This window comes from Desmodus rotundus, chromosome 13 (assembly GCF_022682495.2).
Source record: "Desmodus rotundus isolate HL8 chromosome 13, HLdesRot8A.1, whole genome shotgun sequence".
Lineage (NCBI taxonomy): Eukaryota > Metazoa > Chordata > Mammalia > Chiroptera > Phyllostomidae > Desmodus > Desmodus rotundus.
Window position 1 is genome coordinate 22159156 of NC_071399.1, and position 20249 is coordinate 22179404.

The 20249-nt window shown below is 37.3% G+C and overlaps 1 protein-coding gene across 3 annotated transcripts in view; it reads left to right on the forward strand.

The window, feature by feature from the left end:
- Positions 1-20249, forward strand: part of DDHD2 (DDHD domain containing 2) — a 27434-nt gene continuing 7185 nt past the window's right edge. For 2 of the 3 annotated variants that reach the window (XM_053916405.2, XM_053916404.2), the window contains exons 1-17: positions 2-277; positions 1393-1620; positions 2353-2543; positions 3532-3621; positions 4295-4415; positions 5786-5875; positions 7198-7333; positions 10099-10307; positions 10592-10659; positions 11492-11608; positions 12701-12796; positions 13924-14049; positions 14155-14310; positions 14585-14687; positions 14809-14979; positions 15716-15878; positions 19843-19950. In XM_053916405.2, coding sequence (XP_053772380.1) covers positions 1401-1620; positions 2353-2543; positions 3532-3621; positions 4295-4415; positions 5786-5875; positions 7198-7333; positions 10099-10307; positions 10592-10659; positions 11492-11608; positions 12701-12796; positions 13924-14049; positions 14155-14310; positions 14585-14687; positions 14809-14979; positions 15716-15878; positions 19843-19924 — 2139 coding nt within the window. In that variant the 5' untranslated portion in view covers positions 2-277; positions 1393-1400 and the 3' untranslated portion in view covers positions 19925-19950. Of the gene's footprint in view, positions 278-1392; positions 1621-2352; positions 2544-3531; positions 3622-4294; positions 4416-5785; positions 5876-7197; positions 7334-10098; positions 10308-10591; positions 10660-11491; positions 11609-12700; positions 12797-13923; positions 14050-14154; positions 14311-14549; positions 14688-14808; positions 14980-15715; positions 15879-19842; positions 19951-20249 lie in introns of those variants that run through there. The other variant, XM_053916406.2, reaches the window with a different exon arrangement.

A 20249-nucleotide genomic window follows, 5' to 3' on the forward strand; every position in this document is an offset into this window, starting at 1 on the left:
GCGACACTTCCTGCCAGGACCCCGGCGGCCCTCCTGGTGTGTCCGGTCGTTTCCGCGCAGCCGGCACAGCCACCTCCGCTTTTCGCTCCGCATCTGGCCCGCTCGCCCGCCCGCAGGGAGCGCGGTGGAGCCCAGCGTTGGGCACCGGCCCAGCGGGCCGCGGGCTCCACCCTGCTTCGCTCCGCCCCACCTGGGCGCGGGATAAAGGCCGCCGCGGGGACATGTCGTGTCCCTGTCAGCGAGGGCAGGAGACCGTGAAAGGCGGCGGGGCTGCCAGGTGAGTCCGTGGCGGAGAGCTGGGTCTGCAGAGGGACCAGGGCGACGCTGCCGGACAGAGATGCCGGGGAGGGGGAGCACGCGACACCCGAGGCAGGGGATGGGATACTGGGAGGGCCAGCCCCGGTGAGGTTCCAGGGAAGTGGCCCTTTGCATCGGCTGTGCCCCAAATCACCTCGTTTCCCTGGGTGGCTGCGCGGCTGGAGGCGGGAGGGGACGCGTCTCCGAGCTCTGAAGTCCGGGTCGGGGCTGCTGGAGCCTCAGGGTCTCGGGGGAGGAGACGGGCAGTGGAGGCGGGGGTAAATTTGGGGGAGGAAAGAGAGCGTGCGGGGCGCCTGGAGGGCGTTTGGCGGCGGCGCTCGCTCCGACGGAGTAGCCGGGGTCTCCGTTCGCCGTCGGCGTGGTTGCGCTCGCCGAGCGCCCCGAGGGCCGAAGGGGCACACACGCAGGTCGCGTGGTGGAGGGAAGGGGGCTTTTGAAGTCACCCATTACCTTTTCCCCGAGCCGTGGGTGGTGTCGGAGGGGTGCGCGCTGGCGCGCGGGGCTGAAGCGAGGGCTCGGGTGTTCAGAATTTGTGCCACTCCCTAATTAAGCAAATTTCAGGATCAGTAAAAGGCGACTGGTTCTTAAATGAATCATTTTATTTTCAGTAGTTTAAGATTCCATTCATCATGCAAGTGTGTGATAACAGGGGCCTGGAGCCTAAAACCTGTTATTCATACGGAGTAAATTTTTTTGCCTTTGGCACTAGACTGAGATTGGAAATTGGGTTAAAGTATTTTGTTGCAATCAAGTTTCTGGCCGTGTGTTTCTGGGTTTGTTTTGTAATTGTCTAACATCGTGCACTTTTCTGAGAGAATTGGGAAATGAGTACAAAGTGGTCGGGCCGACTACAAGACACATTTTGTTCTAAGCCCTCTCCTCCCCCCACCCCCACATCTATTAATGTGTAAGTTATTTCTGTTTGAAATGGTGTAGCTCCCTTAGATGGGGGGGGGGGTGTTTGCTTTGCAGAAGTGACTCCTGAAATGGCCACTTTGTGTGTGCATGAACGACGGCACTGTTAATAGGAGGAAAGCGGCGTTTCTGATAGTTCTCTTGTGTCTTGTTTCTTAGAGAGAGAAATGTCGTCAGTGGAGACGCACCAGGAGCGGGTGCCTCCGTCGGACCCATCGCCGTCCCCGAACTCTTGTAGCTCCTTCGAACTCCTAGACATGGACGCCGGCGGCTTGTACGAGCCCGTGGCTCCGCACTGGTTCTACTGTAAGATAGTGGATGCTAAAGAGACGTGGATGCCTTTCAACGCCGAGGACTCACAGCAGCTGGAAGAGGCGTACGGCTCCGGTAGGAGGAGAACACGACTGACGATAGACGAGGACGTGCCGCCATCTCTCTCAAGCTACAGGATTAGTCCTTACCGTGAATGCTACTGAAAACACGAATTAGATCTTTTTCTAGCTGTCCTCCCTAGCATTTGTGTATGGAGGCTCTGCATTACTACCCAGACAGTTTATAATATTTAAGGATTTGGTCCGTATTTCAGTACCTATTTTAATTTCTGCACAGTTATCCAATAATATTTATGGTCTAGCTTATATTTCAGTTTTTGTTTATAAAGAGTGTGTATGGGGGTGTCACATTCATATTGCAAAAGAATGAATTCTTTAATTTGTTTCTTTTTTTCTTCTTTTATGAAACATGATTCTAGTTATTACCTTTACATCATGATGCTCATGGTCATTAATTCCCTTGAAGAAAAAAAATTCAGAAAAACCATCTTATATACATTGTTTTAAGGGACACTACTGTCTCCGAAAAAGAACAAAACAGTGTTTGGGTATTATTTTGTGTGTATGTGTGTATGTTTCATTAAAATCAAGAATGTTTTTGATGATTTGTAAAGGTGTTAGTGAAAAAAAAAAGATAACAATTGAATTCCATTTTGTTTAATGTTTATCCAAGTAGAAACTGTTCAGTCATGTGTTTTATAACATTATTTAGAATGTAACTCAGAACTGTATTTTGGACATTTATTTTGATATATGTACTTTTTTCCCCCTTTCCGATTCTTAATAGGAAAAGATTGTAATGGGAGAGTGGTGCCCACTGATGGGGGCAGGTATGACGTTCACTTGGGGGAGAGGATGCGGTATGCTGTTTACTGGGACGAGCTAGCGTCAGAAGTGAGACGATGTACCTGGTTTTACAAGGGAGACAAGGACAATAAGTATGTTCCCTACTCCGAGAGCTTCAGCCAAGTATTAGAGGTACTCCTTTGACCCTTTTTACCTCATTTTCTTCAGTTTTTTTCTTATTTAATAATTTTTTCTTCCTCTGTATCTTAAATTTTTTAAAATTTCAGGAAGAGTTTGGTTCTATCTGCACACAGTTTATTGCCTTTCTTTTGTAAGTTAGTTTCAAGGTAAAGTAGTTTTTTCAGATTTTAAAATACACTATTGAAATTGTTATGCCTTTAAATGAAGAAGTATTTTCCTTAATGGTGATTATTGTTAATATTTAAACTGTGACTATAGGATTGTCTTTTTGTCTTTTAGTTTTCTTGCTCTGAAAAGAATCTGAAATTTGCTTAAATTGCAGTAGGACATTAATATTATTGAAATAAATTTATCAAAATCTGAACGATTATTTCTAGTCTAGATGATGGAATTAGGATTAATTTTTTTAAAGATTTTATTTATTTATTTTTAGAGAGAAGGGAAGGGAGTGAGAAAGAGAAGGAGACAAACATCAATGTGTGTTTGCCTCTCATGCATCCCTCACTGGCGGTCCTGGCCCGCAACCCAAGCATGTGCTCTGACTGGGAATTGAACTGGTGACCCTTTGGTTCGCAGGCCCACACTCAATCCACTGAGCTACACCAGCCAGGGCAGGATTGATTTTTTTTTTGGTCCTGTACTGTTAATACTACATTTTAAAAGAATTTTAAAATAAATTTGATGAGAAAGAACTACATATGTAATATATTCCTAATTTTATGGAAAATATACATGCGTTAATATTATCAAAAGAAATGTCAAAATGTGAAAAATATCTCCAGTGTAGATGATACAAGTAGGAGTGAAGGAGTGATTTTTGTTTTCTTTGTCCCATACTATTTGTTGTAATTTTAAAATAAATTCAGTTAATTGGAGTAGGATATTCTTATCGCAATTGTTTAGCAGTATTCTTGCAAAAAAGTTTAGTTTTAATAGAACAGCTATGACAGAAATCTAATGAAATGTGTTTTCTCTTAAGGAAACTTACAGGCTTGCTGTAACTCTGGATGAATGGAAAAAGAAACTGGAGTCTCCCAACAGAGAAATTATTATATTACACAATCCAAAGGTAAAGCGAATTTAAAGCCTTTGTCTCATGTTGGGATTAAAGGTTAATTGCATCACTAAAGAGAACTTCATTGGTTTCTTTTTCCTAGGGATTCTACTTAGGATAAGCTTAGGGAATTTTTATATTATATTAACAATTATGAAACTTGAAACTTATAGCCACTACTATTATTTCCCTTGTTTAGTTTACACAAAAGAATTTTCTTAGGGAAAATTATGCCACTGTAGCGTAAGAACATCACTGATAGGTTATGTGGCATATTTTCCATGTGTAGGGTATTGTCTGTTAGTCTGGTGTATGCTTTCTTTTTTTTTTTCCCCTTTTTTCTTTTTTTTAGTTTTATTGAGGTAATTTTGACAAGTAAAATTGTAAGATATTTAAATAGTACGTCATTAGCCAAATGTATTTTCACAGTTCTCATTTTAAGCTGTAGGAGTTGCATATCAAAACTCTAGTTGAGATTTGACTACGTATTATGTTTTGAGGGACATATTCCTGCCTCCCAGAGTTTATAAATAGAGATGTCTTTAATGCGGAATATCTTTATATCTATTCATTGTGAATGTTTTATTTTATTTATTAAACTACTTTGGGACCAGAAAAAATTGAATGGTATGTGCTTAATACAGCTTATAGGATTAAACAATTTTTGACTTTTTTTTTTCTATTTAAGCTTATGGTGCATTACCAGCCAGTTGCAGGGTCTGATGAATGGGGTTCAACACCCACTGAGCAGGGTCGACCAAGAACAGTAAAAAGAGGGGTTGAGAACATCTCTGTTGACATTCATTGTGGTAATGTTAATCATTAATTTTTTTCTTATCTTCTGATATACTTATTTGTTTATGGTTTAAATTGTGACTTTTCTCTATAGATTTGGATTACCTCAAGGCTTAAAAATGATCTTTAGTCAATCATATGAGCTTACTCGTAGTTAACATTAGCATCACGTCATCTACGAAGACTCTTTTTTTTTTTTTTTTTAAGATTTTACTTATTTTTAGAGAGAGGGCAAGGGAGGGAGAAAGAGAGGGAGAGAAATATCAGTGTGTGGTTGCCTCTCCTGTGTCCCATACTGGGGACCTGGCCTGCAACCCACGCATGTGCCCTAGACTGGGAATCGAACCGGAGACCCTTTGGTTCACAGGCCAGTGCTCAACCCACTGAGCCACACCAGCCAGGGCTCTACTAAGACTCTTAATAGGTACACAAATCTCTTTTAAAGTTGCTAAGTATGTATGGTGGGATGGGTAAAATTTGGCAGTATTAATCAGGAATTTTCTAACTATAGATAAACTGATTTAGTTCTAATTCTAAGAAGTGTGATTCCACCTGCTTGATTAGAAATTTAGTCCTGATACCTCCTCTTGTTGAAGATTTCCAACTCAGGAAAACTACTTTTCAGTATGACCTTGATGGTTATTCATTGGTATCTGTGGTCATTTATAATTAGTTTTATAATGTAATTAACTGGATTATAAAATTCATTTTGTCTTGCAGAGGAGATGGCTTGTCTCTTGGCCAAAATCTTAGACTTACTATAATTAAAAGATGGGTTTAAAATTTCAGGCTTCAAATACATACCAGACATTATTGATACAATTGATAAAAATGGAATGTAATATAAAATTATTTTAATGTTAAATGGCCTGAATTCAATAACTGCAGTGTGGTTATATAAGACAATATTCTTAGGAAAAATGCATTAAAATATTAAAGGGTTAAAGAGAGGTATGATGTATGCAACCTGTTCCCAGCTGGTTCAGGACAGTAAATTTATGTGTATACACATACATATAAAGAGAGGGAATAATAAAGTAAGTGTGGTAAGTGGTAAGTGTTGAATCTGTGTAAAAAGTACATGGGCATTTCTTTACTATTCTTTCAAGTTTTCTGTAAGATTGCAGTTATTTTAAACTAATAAGTTCTTAAAACCTGAAAATTTTTTCACAGACTTACTAAGATAAATTAGAAACAAAGTAAATAAAGTAAACACTGTATTTTAACTAAGTACATAGTTATATCCAGGATCATTTTCTGTCCTTTAAATTATCTGCTTATATTTTAACTTGCCCATCTTTATAACCTATTTATTGTGAATGTTTGATTTTAGAATATGTGACTAGTCATACAGAATAATTTTTCTTTTTAATTTCATTTATAGGAGAACCTTTACAAATAGACCACTTGGTTTTTGTAGTCCATGGGATTGGACCAGCTTGTGATCTCCGTTTTCGAAGCATTGTACAGTGTGGTAGGTTTGCAAAGCATGTGAGATTAGATCACTTAAGGGGAATGTTAGTTAGTGCTGCTGTGAGCTGAAATAAAGTGTTGTCTTTAGTCTGTTGTCTTAGCTGCATAATAGGATTTGGAGAGCTAAGACTGGTGGCAAGGTAGTAAAGCTTCCTAGCTTAGACCTAAAGTACTAGTAAATTCCTTAGGCTAATAGTTTATACTCTTAACTAATAATTCTTGAATGAACAAGCCCTTAATTCTTACAAAATCTGTTATGATGTGATGATCCTTTGTCTAACCATTCCAAATGTAAAGAGACTGTAAAGATGACACAGTTTAAATGTGTAGCAGAAGCTATGGTAATTCATACTGTGCTAAACCTCTTGATACTCTAATTTTAATATTAGGTCATTAGCATAACTTGATTTTGAAAGGTAGTATCCTCTAAAACAGGGTGTCAAACTCATTTTCACCGAGGGCCACATCAGCCTCGTAGCTGCCTTCAGATGTAGAGCTTCTTGTCCCTAGTTAAAGAATAGTTGCATTTACACAGTCCTAAAATTACGTTCTGTCCTTTGAAGGCAACTGCGAGGCTGATGTGGCTCCCAGTGAAAATGAGTTTGACACCTGTCTCTAAAACTTGATAGTATTCAAAGTCTAATTGCCCCTACGTGGGAGTCTTATCCTACTGGCTGATGCTTCTAAGCATAAACCTTAGAAGGTTAAGATTGACGTAATATGAATTTTAAACAGCAATGTATTTTTTTTTAAATCTTAAATATTGGGTAGTGGTTGTTTGTAAGAACAACTAACTGACATAGTCATGTGATATTTTTCTTTTTTTTTTAATTGAAACATTTCCCAGGACACATTCCAAGTTTTGAAGTTAGCTCTTTGATGAAATATACTGTATTGTAAAAGCAAGTTCTGTAGTAAAGGAACAGCGTTTCTTACATGCATTGGTAATTTTTCTGAATACCACTTTGCTATTTTTTTTATTTACCTGAGGACATTTTTTCACTGCTTTTAGAAAGAGAGGAAGGGAGAGAGAGAGGGAAAAAAAACATCGATTGGTTGCCTTCTCATACATGCCCTAACTGGGGATCAAACCTGCAACCTGGTTATAAGCCCTGACCTGGAATGAAACCTGCGACCTTTTGGTTCACAGGATGATGCTCCAGCTACATGAGCCTCACCGGCCAGGGCCCACTCTGTTGTTTTGACTCAAGTAAAAATGTGTTCTAAGGAAATGTAGGTAAAGAATATAATTATGTGATCTGTTGAATCTTAATTGTACAAACTCATTGCTTTACTGTTGCATAAGTTAATTTTCTTTTCCAGTTAATGATTTTCGCAATGTTTCCTTGAACCTGCTACAAACGCATTTTAAGAAAGCCCAAGAAAACCAGCAGATTGGGAGGGTAGAATTTCTTCCAGTCAACTGGCACAGTCCTTTGCATTCTACCGGTGTGGATGTGTGAGTAATACCAGACACCTTTTTTTTTTAATAGTTCATTTTTTATTGTACTTTTTCCTCTTTTCTGTTCCCATTTATCCCCCATACTCTCTTCTACTTCCACTCCCCCTCCAACTTCCCCCGCCCACACAGTCACCACATTGTTGTCCCTGTCCCTGAGTGACCTTTGAGTTACTAACCATGATTGTAATATATGCTCTGATCATTGATATGCTTAAGGACATCACTGCTATAATTGATTCCATATTTAAAATTTTGTTCAACAAGAAGTTTTTTTGTACTTCCATGCCTTTTTTTTTAGAGATACATAATTAAATGCTAACTAATCCTTTGGTTTAACTAGTCCAGGTTAGGAGTAAAGAGCTATGTGTATTTTCTTACAGTATGTTTTACTGGCTCATTAATATTTACTATTACAGCTTTTTTAATTTAGCATTAATGCCAAACATTCCTTTCTTCCTATAGCATATAAGCATTTCCATCTTCAGATGTCAAAAGCCAACCTACCTTGAGATGTACATAGTATTTTTTTGTTTCTTTTGTGACCAAATTTAGAAAATATTTGTCCAAATTTGGGAAAAAAGGAAATCCCCAAGCATTAAATTATTAGTATTTATAACTTGGTACAACTGTTGGGTTGGCCAAAAAGTCCGTTTAGTTTTTTTTATGTAAAGTAAAAGACACATTTTTCATCTTCACTAATAACTTCATTGATTTGGATATTTTGAGTATGTTGGCTATCTCCCACTATTGGCTTATAGTGGGTAGACCCTGGGGTGCTGCTGAACACCTTCCAATGCATAAAACAGCCCCATAGCCACAAATTATTTGACCAAAATGCCTATAGTACCAGGAAACTTCACAAACCACTTGACACATTCAGTCAGTCACAGCACCTTCTCCATACACTGCACAAATCTTTTTCTGCATTTCAGTTGCATTTTTACCTTTCTTGAAATAATAAAGTATAATTTGCCAAAAATGTTGTATATCTTCTTCCATCTTCAGTATTAAAATGGCTGCACAAAAATTCACCAATTTTGATGTTTTTTTTAAAATGCATGCTGATATGACAGCTGTCAGAATACAGTCTAACAAAATTGTTTCGAATGAAGTTAAGACAACTAAGCCCTACTAGAGCCATAGTACAGAAAAAACTAAATGAACTTTTTGGCCAACCCAATAAGTAATGGCTTTAAGTTACAACCCCAATATTTGTGTTTGTAAATTTTATGGTAATGTTAGAGAAGGTTGCCTTATATTAAGGATGTTTGTGCCTTAATTGGTGTGCCTTAGTTGGTTGCGTGTCATCCTGCAAAGTGAAAGGCTGCTGATTCAATTCCCAGTCAGGGCACATGCCTGGGTTGTGGGTTCGGTCCCCTGTTGGGGTGAGTACAAGAGGCAACTGATTGATGTTTCTCTCTCATGTTGATGTTTCTCTTCCTCTCTTTTTCCCTCCCTTCCTCCCTCCTTTCCTTCCCCTCTCTCTAAAAATGAATAAAAAATTTTTTTTTTAAAAAGGATATTCAGCTATGGGCTCTCCAGAAAGGAAGGTGTACATCATATAGTTCTATGATAGAACTAGGAGATACTGCTCTGGGAGATAAAGGAAGTAATCAGCATTATTTCCATGCTGATTCTGTGTCTCTCAGTTCTTAACCCTACAATTTGAGCATATTGCATGTGGCAGATAGTCCATTGTGGTGTTGATTTTACTAGGTATGGAGTTCACATCATGTTTAAGCTGATGCTCAGAGGTGACTAAGGTCATATAGCCTTCTCTAAACTACAGAAACTGTTGAATCTTTGAGGAGTTTCTCTGGGAATTTTGAGAAAATTTTAACTGGAAGTTGATTTAGACAATGTTAGTATGGTTTTCCTTTGCGAGACATGAGTTCTTTTTGCCTTTGGTTTCTTTCAGCTTTAAGAAATTCTGCATTGAGAGCTGATCCCATTTATCATTTTGCTTGTGACCAACTTTAACGTTGAGAATTTTAGGAAAACCCTCTTGTATCTTTTGTCTTTTTTAAAAAAGGCTTTTATTACATAATTTATACAAAAGTATCATATATAATTAATTTTCATGTACTGTTTATGATTACCCAGCCCCAACAAGCCTCAACACATGGCCAGTACTGCCCCATCCCTATCATCATACCCCTGTGTACTGCCTGTCCCTCCACCATATTATTTTGGAGTCAAATCATAGATAGAGATCATATCATTTCATTTGTAAATGTTTCAGTTTGTGTATCTTAAAGGACTTTTAATAAAAAAATACAGTACACCTAAAAAATTCTTAATATCAGCAAATATACAGTTCAAATTTCCAACTTATAATAAATTCATGATTTATGTATACATATAAATAATATACATATGTACAAACACAAATGCACACATATATACATACATACATATATAATTTAAACTGGGATCCACATAAGGTCCATAAATTGCAATTAGTTGACATGTCTTTTAAGTCTCTTAATCTCTTGATTACCTTTCCAACTGTTATTTTATTGCCATTTTTGTATTGAAGAAACTGAGTTTGTCTTGTAGAGCTTATACTCTGAATTTTGTTGATCACATCCCTTTGACTTCATTAAACATTTCCCTCTGTCCTCTGTATTCCCTATAAGTTGATAGTTGCCTCTTGTATCTTTAAATATCTAGGTCTAGGCTTGGAGGCTAAGCTACATAACTTAGAGGAAGCAATGGAATGTATTTTGGTTTTCTGCTTAAAATATCTTTCCTTTTTTCAGAGATCTGCAGCGAATAACCCTGCCCAGCATTAACCGCCTAAGGCACTTCACCAACGATACAATTCTGGATGTCTTCTTCTACAACAGCCCCACTTACTGTCAGACCATTGTGGACACAGTGGCTTCTGAAATGAACCGAATATATACACTTTTTCTGCAGAGGAACCCTGATTTCAAAGGGGGTGTATCCATTGCTGGTCATAGTTTAGGTAACACATGAGTTCTCTGTAACCAGAGAGGACAATCACATTTTTAGGACACCTGTTTTTGAAGAACAATGTCTCTTATCAGTATCAGATTCAGAGATCTAGAACTGATCTTTGATGAAGAATTTGGAAAGGGTTGGAAGGGTGGTAGTGGAGTGGAAAGACTACCTGCTTTGTAGATCTTGCTATATGGGTAATTAATTGGGTTATTATTTTTTTGTATAAAAGACAACTATTTAGTGTTAATGTTTAGAAAATGTCCCTTCTTTCTTCTATTTTACTTACAGGTTCACTTATATTGTTTGATATCCTAACAAATCAGAAAGATTCTTTGGGGAGTATTGACAGTGAAAAGGTAATTTAGATGTTCAGATAGGTTCTCTTGTAGTTTTTCTTAGTAAGAATTTTTAGATTTTAGACTTACTTTTTGTTTTTTGCTTAGTTTAGTCTCATACCATAACAGTAAATTTACATTAATTTAAACAGACTTGTAATTAACTCTGTCTTCTTGGATGGTAAGAAGCAAGGTACCAGTATGCTTCTTCAAATATTTGCCACATTCTAAAATGACTATTAGTGTCTTACTTTCCATTATAAATATGCACTACTGATCTACTATTAGAATTATAAAATTGTTGAGCTGAAATGGCGTTTGCATATGATGAAATGAACAGTGAATTAGATGCATATTGATATAATTTATAGAAATTGTTTGAAAGCACTGGGAGGACTTAATATTTAAATGTCTTTTAGTAAAAAAAGTTCTGTGAACACTTACCTGTAGTCCTGAGTTAGTATTCACTGTCTTGTATTTTTTTCTTTTTATGTAAGTGTCCTATTTCTCCGGTTGGACTGAGTTCCTTCAGGGTGGGGCTTTGCCTTAGATTGTTTTATATCTTAAACACTGTTTCTCTAAAAAGAGCTCAGTAAATGTTTTTTGTTAATGATAATGAACAGTACTTTGATAATTATTCATTCACTCATTTAAAACATTAAGTTTCAAATGAAGTTGCAAAAACTTAAGAGATCAGCACCTAATTTGTATTTTTTTATAAATCACAGTTTATTTAAGTTAAAATATGTACATGAACATCTTATGTAGCACATTTCTTTTCTGCAAAATGGTATTAATAAAAGGAAAATCTAAATGAATGTAGAGAATATGAGCTTTACAATTTAATTTTTAGGATTCACCAAATATGGATCAAGGAGACACACCAACGCTAGAGGAAGATCTGAAGAAACTTCAACTCTCTGAATTCTTTGGTATATTTGAGAAGGAGAAAGTAGATAAGGAAGCTCTGGTAAAAAGAACCTTTTAAAACTTTTGTCATACCATTTTTAGTTATTTTTATTACTTATCTTCATCATACTGCTTAGTAAGAGCTTGCTCTTTAGAAGCATTTTAGTCATAAATACTTTGTTATCATTGGTAATGTTCTTTAGCATTATTTATGTGTTTTTTAATCGTATCAAGTGATCTTTGCTTTAGGGAGTTTAAAGTTCAAGAGGAGTCATTGATAGCAATAGTGCAAAGACTGAAAAACAGCACAGCTCAGAAAACATGAGAACAGGAAAAAATGACCAGTAACTATTCCAACTCTTGTTTTCTGTTATAGTTTCAAGAACTCTATTGTTGATATTTGCTGGTTTATTTGTTTTTCTTTTTTTGTGTTTTTATTTTGGTTTGCAATACATTCATTCAGCAGGTATTCAGTAAATGCTTACTATCATCAGGCATACCATACCAAGTACTGAAGATAGAGTGGTGCGTAAGACAGATATGGTCCCTAACCTCATGGTGTTTATAGTTTACTGCTACAAACACATATAAATAATAAAAAACGTAATTAAATCACAATAGCAATAAGTTCTAAGGAACAGTATACAGTGGCATAAGAATGTAGAAGATGAACTAACCTAGTTTGAAGGAAGACTTCCCTAGTCAGGTAAGTAGCACTTCAGCTCAGATCTTGATTGTTAGTCTATTTCATACTCTGTTTGCTCTATGTTTTTACTGCTTATGTACACAAGTAGGAATGTAATCTTTCTCAGGAACGTGACATCCAAGTGAGCATGGGAATCAAGGAGGGTTTTTCTGTCATTAAGTTAGATACCTACTTGTGTTGATTTTTTTTCCCAGTAATGCAATGTTAGCTGTATTACTATAGCATTGATACTGTAATACTGATACTTTTTATTATTCTCTAGGCTTTTTTTATGAATAAAATACTATTTCCTTTTCTAAGTTATTAATGATGTACCATTAGGGAGCCCTAATAATATAAAGCAAAGAATAACAGAGTACTTAGTTGTTATTCTTTTCAGAGACTAGGACATTTAATTGATTTTATTTTGCCTAGAAATAAGAAAGATACTTGATTTTCTATGCCTAGGCTTTATGTACAGACAAAGATCTTCAGGAAATGGGAATTCCCTTAGGACCAAGAAAGAAGATACTAAATTACTTTAGGACCAGAGAAAATTCAATGGTATGTGCTTGGTATAGCTTACAATATTAAACAATTTTGATATCCTTGTATCCTTTTGCTTTGTGAAGTGTGTAGCCTAGGGAGCTGAGTAATTTTGTTAATTAATTTTTGGCTCTCTTTTTAGAAATTAAACAAGTTTATTGATACTGTAACAATATTATTAGCTTCAGAAGTCTTCTCTCCCTAGACTCCTGATATAATTTCATTTTTATTTTTGTTTATAAATGCTTTATTGAAATATAATTTATATCACATACCATAAAATTCTCCCTTTAAGAGTATACAGTTCAGTGGTTTTCAGTATATTCAGAGTCGTGTCACCATTACCACTGTCTAATTCCATCACCCCACCAACTCCCCCCCCAAAAAACCCACCATGCTCCTTAGCAGTCACTCCCCATTCCTCTCTCCTATGAACCACTAATCTACTTTCTGTCTTTATGGTTTTCTTATTCTGGGCATTTCATATAAATGGATTCATACAATGTGTACCCTATTATAACTGGCTTCTTTCTATTAGCATAACATTATCCCTGTTGTCCAGTGTCACCTCAATAAAATCAATATAAAAGGGAAAAAATACTGAAAAAAGAAAGGTTTATCCATGTTGTAACACTACTAGTACATTCAGTTTGGCCACTGAATTCCTTTCCATATTTTAGTAGTTAATTATTTTTCAACTTTTTTAGCAAGTTGCTCAGTTCTTATTTAGGGCCCAGTATTTGCATCATTTTCTAGATTCATAGAGACATTCTTTTTGCTTTAATTTGAAAGGCATAGCACTTCATTGAACTTATTAGCAGTCCTCAGTGTTCTTTTCCACAGTGCTCTGCTATTGTTTTCTTTTCATGATGGTTGCCTAAGGTTTCAGCTGTGCCCAAATGACTGTGTACAACTTCATTTTAGAGCATGTAGGGATGTCAATTCATAATTTAAGGCAATTTTGTTTTTATAAACCATATCTTGTTTTCATCAGCTTTATCTTGTTTTCTGAGATACTTCCTGGAATTATTGGCTGTCATTCCAGAACTTTCCCATGCAACGTTTCAAACCAGTAGATAACTGTATAAAATTCTTTGGATATTTTTACTACATAGCAGCTCCACAAACTATTTTTTATTCATTAGGGTATTACTAGACCAACTCTGCAATCAGCTTCAGGGGTCAATATGGCTAATATCCCCAATGAATCGGAGCTCTGCAGTAGTGCTAATGGCACTGGGAGTGACTATCTGGATGTTAGCATTGGGCAGGTAACAATACTAATTCTCTTTGTTCATTTTATTGCCTGCCATTCCTATGGTAAGAACAGATACAGTTCTTGTCATTGAGAGATGCTTTTATTGTTCTCCTGCCAGGTATCTGTAAAATACCCCCGGCTCATCTATAAACCAGAAATATTCTTTGCCTTTGGATCTCCCATTGGAATGTTTCTTACTGTTCGAGGACTAAAAAGAATTGATCCCAACTACAAATTTCCAACATGCAAAGGTTTCTTCAATATTTATCACCCTGTAAGCATTGGAGAGCTCTCGTGGTTTTACCTGAATATTAGAGTTTATTGGTAAAGGGGATAATGATTTTCTGTTGTGTTGATACATGTTTTATATACTGTTTTCTGGTAATGAGGTAACTTATAAATAGTATGAATCTGGAGGTGATGTGGCAGAATAACTGTACATTTTTAAAAAATGAGCTCATAATCATTCTTGCCTGATACACATTAACATTTCCTCAAACTATCTTTGTTCAGCAGAAGTATAGATAGCTACTGTTTTTCCTATGTAGTTTGATCCTGTGGCTTATAGAATTGAACCAATGGTGGTCCCAGGAGTGGAATTTGAGCCAATGCTGATCCCACATCATAAAGGCAGGAAGCGGATGCACTTAGGTAAGACTGAGTACAGAACTTGATAATTGCAGACCTCATTCACTTTGTTTAGTTGTTTAGTTGTGTTGGACCCTAAACCCATTGTAAACCATGTGATATTCTTTATTCATATGTGTTTCAGAACTGAGAGAGGGCTTGACCAGGATGAGCATGGACCTTAAGAACAACTTGCTAGGTTCACTGCGGATGGCCTGGAAGTCTTTCACCAGAGCTCCATACCCTGCCTTACAAGCTTCAGAAACTGTGGAAGAAACTGAAACAGAACCTGAGTCAAGTTCAGAGAAGCCTAGTGGTTGGTGATACTGTACACACTGATTTCCTACATCAGGCCAGATAAGAGGGACTCCATGATATATAGTTCTTATTCTCTGAGGGACTTAACTACTTTGCCCTTTATATTGTAATGGACTGATACTATGAATCCTAATGGCCTTCAGCTCTGCTAGCCTTTCCTATCATCTAATAGGCACAAATTATTCAACTTTATTTATTATTTTCCTGTGTGAGGAAAAATGTCAAGAGAGGCTGGCCATTTGATAATGAGGCTTTAAAACATCTTCCACTTGGTAACTATGGGTGTGGTGTTAAGAGCCTACTCTCTGAGGCACCTTGCTTTTACCGGGGAATGTCTGTGTCGTCATGAATCAGTTTTATTTTCCTGGCTGGGCACTAATGGGATACTGTCCTCTTAATTTCAGTTAACATTGCATTCTAGTTTTCAATGATCTAGCAAGGGTGTCCAACCCGCGGCCCAGGGTGGCAATGAATGCGGCCCAACCCAAAATCATAAATTTACTTAAAACCTTTTTTTTACTCATCATTTTTTGTTAGTGTTTGTGTATTTAATGTGTGGCCCAAGACAACTCTTCTTCCAGTGTGGTCCAGAGATGTCAGAAGGTTGGACACCCCTGGAACTTAGAGTAATCGTGGAGTCTGTGGGGAGCTCATAATCATTGACAACCTTGATTATAATGACAACCTTGGAGGACTGGCAGCTTTTGGATTCTTAGTATGGTTCTTCTATCCAGATGTTAACGCAGAAGAGACCTCTGCAGCAGTTAAAGAAGAAGCACCCCCCATCAGTGTGGGAATGCTTAATGGAGGTCAACGCATTGACTACGTGCTACAGGAGAAGCCCATTGAGAGTTTCAATGAGTATTTATTTGCTTTACAGAGCCATCTGTGCTACTGGTGAGTGCTGTTTTTTTGTTTCTCCCGTTTTTGGTTTTTTGGTCTAATTGTTTCACAGTCTCCAGGGAACCACTGATCTGCCTCTGTCACTACAGATTAGTTTGCACATGACTAGTATATAAATTGAATCATACTACAATGTACTCTTTTTTTGGTATGGCTTCTTTCATTCATCCATGCCACATGTATCAGTAGGTCTCTCCTTTTTATTGCTGAGTAGTATCCCACTGTATGAATGTACCACTATTTGTTTAGCCAGTCTCCTCCTGATGGACATTTAGGTTGTGTCCAGTTGTAGGCTATTACAAAACTGCTGTGTACAAGACTTTGTATGAACGTATTCTGTAATTTTTTCTAGGGTAAATATCAAATATCTAGGAGTAGAATTGACGGGTGAGATGATTTTTTAAAACAAATTGCCAAACTGTTTTTCTGCCACCATTTTCCATTCCCATCAGCAGTATCTGAGAGTTCCAGTTGCTCGATAATCGTGACAACACACGGCACCTCATTATGGCTTTAATTTGCATTTCCCTAATGAATAACGATACTGAGTATATTTTCATGTGTTTGCAATCCATATATCTTTGGTGAATTATCTGTTCAAATCTTTTCCCCATTAAAAAAATTGGATTACTTTAGTAACTTGCAGAATTCTTTCTAATATTCCCGTTATAGGTATGTTTTTTCTCAGGATGTAGTTTGTTTTTCATTTTGTTTTGAAGAGAAGTTTTGATTTTTTTAAAAAAGATTTTATTTATTTACTTTTAGAGAGAGGGGACGGGAGGGTGAAAGAGAGGGAAACGTCAATGTGTGGTTGCCTCTTTTGTGCCCCCTAGCCCGCAAACCAGGCATGTGACCTAACCAGGAATCAAAACCTGTGACCTTTTGGTTGACAAGCCAGCACTCAGTCCCCTGAGCCACGCCAGCCAGGGCAAGTTTGTGATTTTTATGAAATCTAATTTTTGTGTTTGTGCTTTTTTCACATATTCAAGAAATTGTGGCCAAATCCAGTCACTAAGATTTCTCCTGTGTTCTATAAGTTATATTGTTTTAGTTTGTATAGTTAGGTCTATGATCCATTTTGATTGAGTTAATTTTCAATAAATTTTAATAGAAAATAAGGATTAAGGTTCACTGTTTTGCATATGACTGTCCTATTATTTTAGCAACATTTGTTGAAAAGTTTTTTGAGATGTAGAAACCACTGAATTACCTTGGCTCTATTTTGTTCCCTTGATCAATTTGTCTGTTTTGTTTCTCTTTTTAGATTTTTAAATTTACATTATTATTTTTTTAGACAGAGGGGAAGGGTGGGAGAAAGAGAGAGAAACATCAATATGTGCTTACCTCTCATGGGCCCCCCCACTCGGGACTTGGCCCGCAACCCAGGCATGTGTCCTGACTGGGAATTGAACTGGCGACCCTTTGGTTTGCAGACCAGCACTCAATCCATTGAGCCACACTAGCCAGGACTATTTGTCTATCTTTATGCCAATAAAACACTGTCTTGGTTACTATAGATTTGTAAGTCTTGAAATCAGGTGTTGTGAGTCCTTCAACTTCATTATTCAAAGTTGTTTTTAGCTGTTGTAGGTCTTTTGCATTTCCACAGAAGTATGTTTTAGAATGAGCTTGTTTATTTTAATCACAAAGCTTTCTGGGTCTTTGTGATTATATTTTACCTATACATCAGTTTGGGGAGAATTGACATCTTAATAATACTGAGTCTTTTGATGAAAAACATCTCTCTCAGTGTACTTTGTTCTTTTCTTTCTCTCAGCAGTGTTTTGTAGTTTTCAGTGTATGTTTTGCATTATGTTCATATCACATCATTCAAAGTGCTCATCACACAAACCCATCCACCTGGGAATCAGCACCAGAAGGGCCCAATTTGTTTTTGGCAGCAGAGGAAGTGAGTGGAAGCTGGCCGAGAGCTGAGCAAGTGGCATTGTTCCCTCTTGGACCCTTTCCTCACGTATAGCGCCACAACACAGAGATGTGGGTTGCCCTGCCCTGGCAAATACCTAAGGCACCACCCTTTACTAGGTAACAGATATGCCAAGACAAACAAAATATGGCCCAAAAAAGAACAGATCAAAGCTTCAGAAAAGATACAACTAAGCAATGAAGATAACCAACCTATCAGATGCAGAGTCCAAAACACTGGTAATCAGGATGCTCACAGAAATGGGTGAATATGGTCACAAAATAGAGGAAGAAGTGAAGGCTATGAAAAAGGAAAATTTTCCTATAAAGGAAAATGTACAGGGAACCAACCAACAGTGAAGGGAAGGAAACCGGGACTCAAATCAACAGTTTGGATCACAAGGAAGAAAGAAACATTCAACCAGAACAGAATGAAGAAACGAGTTCAAAAAAATGAGGAGAGGCTTAGGAACCTCTGGGACAACTTTAAACATCCAACATCTGAATCATAGCAGTGCCAGAGGAGAAGAGGAAGACCAAGAAATTGAAAACTTATTTGAAAACATAATAAAGGAGAACTTCCCTAATCTAGCGAAGGAGAGAGACTTCCATGAAGTCCAGGAAGCTGAGAGAGTCCCAAAGAAGTTGGACCCAAGGAAGCACACACCAAGGCACATCATAATTACATTATCCAAAATTAAAGATGAGGAGAGAATCTTAAAAGCAGCATGAGAAAAGAAGAGAGTTACCTACAAAGGAATTCCCATAAGACTCTCCGCTGATTTCTCAAAAGAAACCTTCCAGGCAAGAAGGGGCTAGAAAGAAGTATTCCATGTTGAAAGGCAAGGACCTACATCCAAGATTACTCTATCCAGCAAAGCTATCATTTAGAATGGAAAGGCAGATAAAGTGCTTCCCAGATAAGGTCGAGTTAAAGGAGTTCATCATCACCAAGCCCTTATATAAAATGTTAAGGGGACTTATCTAAGAAAAAGATAAAAAATATGAACAGTAAAATGACAACAAACTTAGAACTATCAACAACTGAACCTAAAAAACAACAAAAACTAAGCAAACAACTAGAACAGGAACAGAATCACAGAAATGGAGATCACATGGAGCGTTATCAGCAGGGAGGGGGAGGGTGGGAAATGAGGGAAAAGGTACATGGAATAAGAAGCATAAATGGTAGGTACAAAATAGACGGGGAGGTTAAGAGTAGTATGGGAAATGGAGAAGCCAAAGAACTGTGTACGACCCATTGACATGAACTAAGTGTGGGGGAATGCTGGTGGGAGGGGGTGTGGAGGGCGGAGGGGAATAAAGGGGAGTAAAGAATGTAATAGCATTCTTTAAAGAATACTGTTTCTTTAGCATTCTAAAGACAACTGTAATAGCATAACCAATACAATATATTAAAAAAAACAGAGGTGGGGGGAGACTTCATTATTATACCCTTACATATCTTGAATTTTGAACCATGTGATTGTATTATCTTTTCAAGAAAGAAACATTTAAAAAATTAAGTTGAGCAACTATATAGCTCTTTTGTATTGTCCAAAAATGTCTTCTATGGAAAGGGAACAGTTCTTGGTCATTTACTGCTAGCTTTTTTATATGACTGGATATAATGCTAGATTTCCAAACAGCTGCCAATTACATCACCTTTGAGTATGATTTTTTGCAACGGTAAAAAAATTAATTTGTGCCCTGGCTGGTGTGCTCCGTAGATTGAGAATCGTCCTGCGAACCAAAAGGTTGCCGGTTCAATTCCCATTCAGGGCGCATGCTTGGTTTGCAGGCCTGGTCCCCAGCTTGGGGCATGTGAGAGACAACCGATTATTGTATCTCTCATGCACTGATGTTTGTCTCCTTACTTTCCTCTCCCTCTAAAAGTAAATAAATAAAATCTTTTTAAAAAAAGTTAATTTGCAAGGTGATTGTATGGATTAAATGAGTTAATATATGAGTTAATAAAGCATCTTGTATAAATGTTAGTTTCTTGTTTTTACAACATAACTTTTTCTCTTTATAGGGAGTCTGAAGATACAGTATTGCTGGTCCTCAAAGAAATCTACCAAACCCAGGGTGTCTTCCTTGATCAGCCTTTACAGTAAAACTGAATCTTCTATGGTTGTTTATTGTAAGTTTTTAAATGCCGTGTACATATCATGTTATAAAGAACTATGGAGGCTTGGGCTCTTCATAAATATATGGGCTCTTTATAAATATACTTTTCTGTTGCCTATCACCAAAACCTAGGTTATTACTCATTTTTAGGACTCTGGTTAAAATTCACGGGGGAAAGGTGCTGTGGTGTTTTGATTAGTGTGAGGAGTGAGTGTGTGTGTGCACGCATGTGCTTTGCTAGTGATTTGGTCCAATAACATTTGTCATTTTTAGGATCCAAATGCAGAATCTTACTAGTTCTGATCATCTAAG